Source organism: Phyllobates terribilis, unplaced genomic scaffold (assembly GCF_046119375.1).
Source record: "Phyllobates terribilis strain yellow unplaced genomic scaffold, ASM4611937v1 Scaffold_1__5_contigs__length_1240528914, whole genome shotgun sequence".
NCBI lineage: Eukaryota > Metazoa > Chordata > Amphibia > Anura > Dendrobatidae > Phyllobates > Phyllobates terribilis.
In genome coordinates this window covers 59,216,943-59,219,607 of record NW_027362761.1, presented here as the reverse complement: position 1 = coordinate 59,219,607, position 2,665 = coordinate 59,216,943, and the positions used below count along the sequence as shown (strand labels likewise).

Genomic DNA, 2,665 nt, shown 5'->3' with positions numbered 1-2,665 from the left:
GCAAACTGAATGGAAAGAGGAATGGAGTGATCCACTGATTGGATTTACATGCTTTACCTCAAGATACCAAATAGGTGAGTGGATTTATACTGAGTATATACCCTTGGAATCTAACTACTACACTTAGAAGCCTGCGCTTCCTATTTTCTCTCCCTACAATCCCCTCTTGTTTCAAAGACGCTATCACGAGTATGTCTACGGCCGTAGTGGACAGATTGAATTGCACCTCTAAAAACAATCAAGAGGGCGACGGACTAATCTACGTAACCACAAAATCGTGTAAAAGAAATGTAAAATGGATATCTTTACCGTGCCTCCCACGCAGACTAGCGTCGAAAAATCATTTTTTGTCGAGGTGCAACCCATCGCCGCTCTAGCCGATAACGCACCCCTGGAATTTTTCGTATCGGGAAGCGGAGAATATTATTACGATTTAAATAATACACTCTTGAACGTCCAGTGCCGCATCCTGAAACAGGACGGTATGGTTCTCGCTGCCGGCACGCGTGTGGGACTTATTAATTACCCCATAGCCACACTTTTCAATCAGGTGGACATTACTCTGGGGGACTGTTTGATTTCACAATCTGATAACCTTTATAGTTACCGGGCCTACATTGAAACGCTTTTAAACTACAGTACGCAAGCGTTGAGATCGCAATTTACAGCGGGGTTATTCTATAAAGACACTGCAGGCCATCACCAGACCACCGTACTCTACGGCGAAAATCAAAATCATGGGTTCGCATGCAGAGCCCACGCAACCCGTCTCTCAAGGCCTGTGGAACTCGTGGGCCTGATCTTCGGTGACATTTTTAATCAACCGAAACTCATTTTGAACGGTCTAGATCTTAAGATCAAGTTATCAAGAAATAAGGACTCGTTTTGCCTTATGACTCCCGAAATGGAAAAGTTTAAGGTTCAGATCGTGAACGCAGCCCTCTACGTAAAGAGAGTACAAGTCTCTCCAGCCATCAGGATCGGTCACAGCCAAGCTCTTCTATCAAGCCCCGCTAAATACGCTCTAGACAGAGCCTGTTTGAAAGTCTATAGCATCCCTGGAGGAACGAGAAATAGTAATCATGAAAATCTTTTTCTGGGCCAGATACCAAAAACGGTGATTCTTTGCTTTGTGGACAACGAGGCCTTCAGCGGCAGTTACCAGAAAAACCCACTTTGCTTTCACCATTATAGGATCAACCACGCTGCTCTGTATTTGGACGGACAGCAAATCCCCGCCAAGCCGTTTCACCCTAATTTTGACGCTGAACATGCTGTGAGGGAATATATGGCTCTCGTTCACATCTCCGGAAAAGAAAAAAGCCGACGCAGGATTAAGCATAGACCGTGATAATTTTATGAGTGGCTACACTTTCTTCGCGTTCGATTTGTCACCGGATCAGGAACCGAGCGCTCACTTTTCGCTCATTAAAACGGGTAACCTACGGGCCGAAATTCATTTTGCGGATGCCACACCACACACGGTGAATATGATCATTTATGCTGTCAACACGGCTGTACTGGAGATTAACCAACGTCGAGAAGTCCTATACGACTTTAATTAAACTTTTGTGACTCCACAGTGGACTTCGTCTATAATGAATACTATGCAACTGTCATGCATTTTGAGCCGAAATCCCGTTACTCAGAGTATGTTTGGCGGAGTATTTCCCTGCGACCTCTTACCACGCCACATTATCAGGCATAGACCTAGAGCCTATATCGTCAACACAGATTCTTCGGAAGAGCCTGGTACGCATTGGCTACTCATTATTCTATGCAGGAACAAATCCTTATTTTTTGACAGTTACGGGTTACAACCTGACGCCGCCGTATTTCCGAATACGATTATACAATTTTTAAGAAGAAACACCACGACGTATTGCTATCAGAACCACCAGCTGCAAGACTCTATGTCGAGTTTTTGCGGACAGTTTTGTATTTACGTGTTGTATCACGTCGCTGCGGGAATAACATTGAAGCGATTACTGAAAAACTTAACAAATGATTTAAAACATAATGATCGTCTAGTAGATGCATTTGTACAAAATCTTTCTAACTCTATCACGATTTTACGTACGCCATTATGCAATTATAATCAGGTTTGCAAACCGCCCTTGCAAACATGATCTTGCTCTATTTCTGCTATAGAACTAATGTGGTTTTATAACGATATTTCCTTTTTGTAATGTGTACTACAAATGTTTATATCTTAGTATTTCTTGTTCAATAAATCATTCAATCTATTTTGCTGTGCCTGTTAACATTAACCCTGGGACTGCCTTTTCTCACAAAAACAAACAAACATGTATTGACATGTTTTTTCTTACATAAGGCGCATTAACACATTAACCTATTACCTTACAGAGAATCGAGCCGCTGTTAATGGGTAATGTGCCAAGTTTACACATTATCCTACAACCTTACAGAGACGCTGTCGCCGAGCGCATGGTTAACTTTTTAAATATTAGCATTGAAATGTATTGTAACCTATAGATTTGCTTGTATATAGTTGTATTTTGAAATCTATTTACACCTTTTTCCATTTCTTGATTTGTGTATACCTCTCAGTGAATCTACAATAAATGTATTTTTTTTTTAAACCCTTTTATTACATCATTATTATGAACACTACAGAATGCTAACCCTAGGGATCCTGGGGCTG

General features: G+C 41.5%; 1 protein-coding gene across 1 annotated transcript; it reads left to right on the top strand.

The window, feature by feature from the left end:
- The first annotated feature begins 295 nt into the window (after positions 1 to 295).
- LOC141258530 (uncharacterized protein F54H12.2-like) lies at positions 296 to 1,351 on the top strand. Its single transcript, XM_073673813.1, has one exon. The coding sequence runs from the start codon at positions 296 to 298 to the stop codon at positions 1,349 to 1,351; it is 1,056 nt and encodes a 351-aa protein (XP_073529914.1).
- The last annotated feature ends 1,314 nt before the right edge of the window (positions 1,352 to 2,665 follow it).

What these genes read in the sequence shown, in the direction of transcription:
- LOC141258530 (XM_073673813.1), top strand. Translation starts at nt 296, where the DNA reads ATGGATATCTTTACCGTGCCTCCCACGCAGACTAGCGTCGAAAAATCA.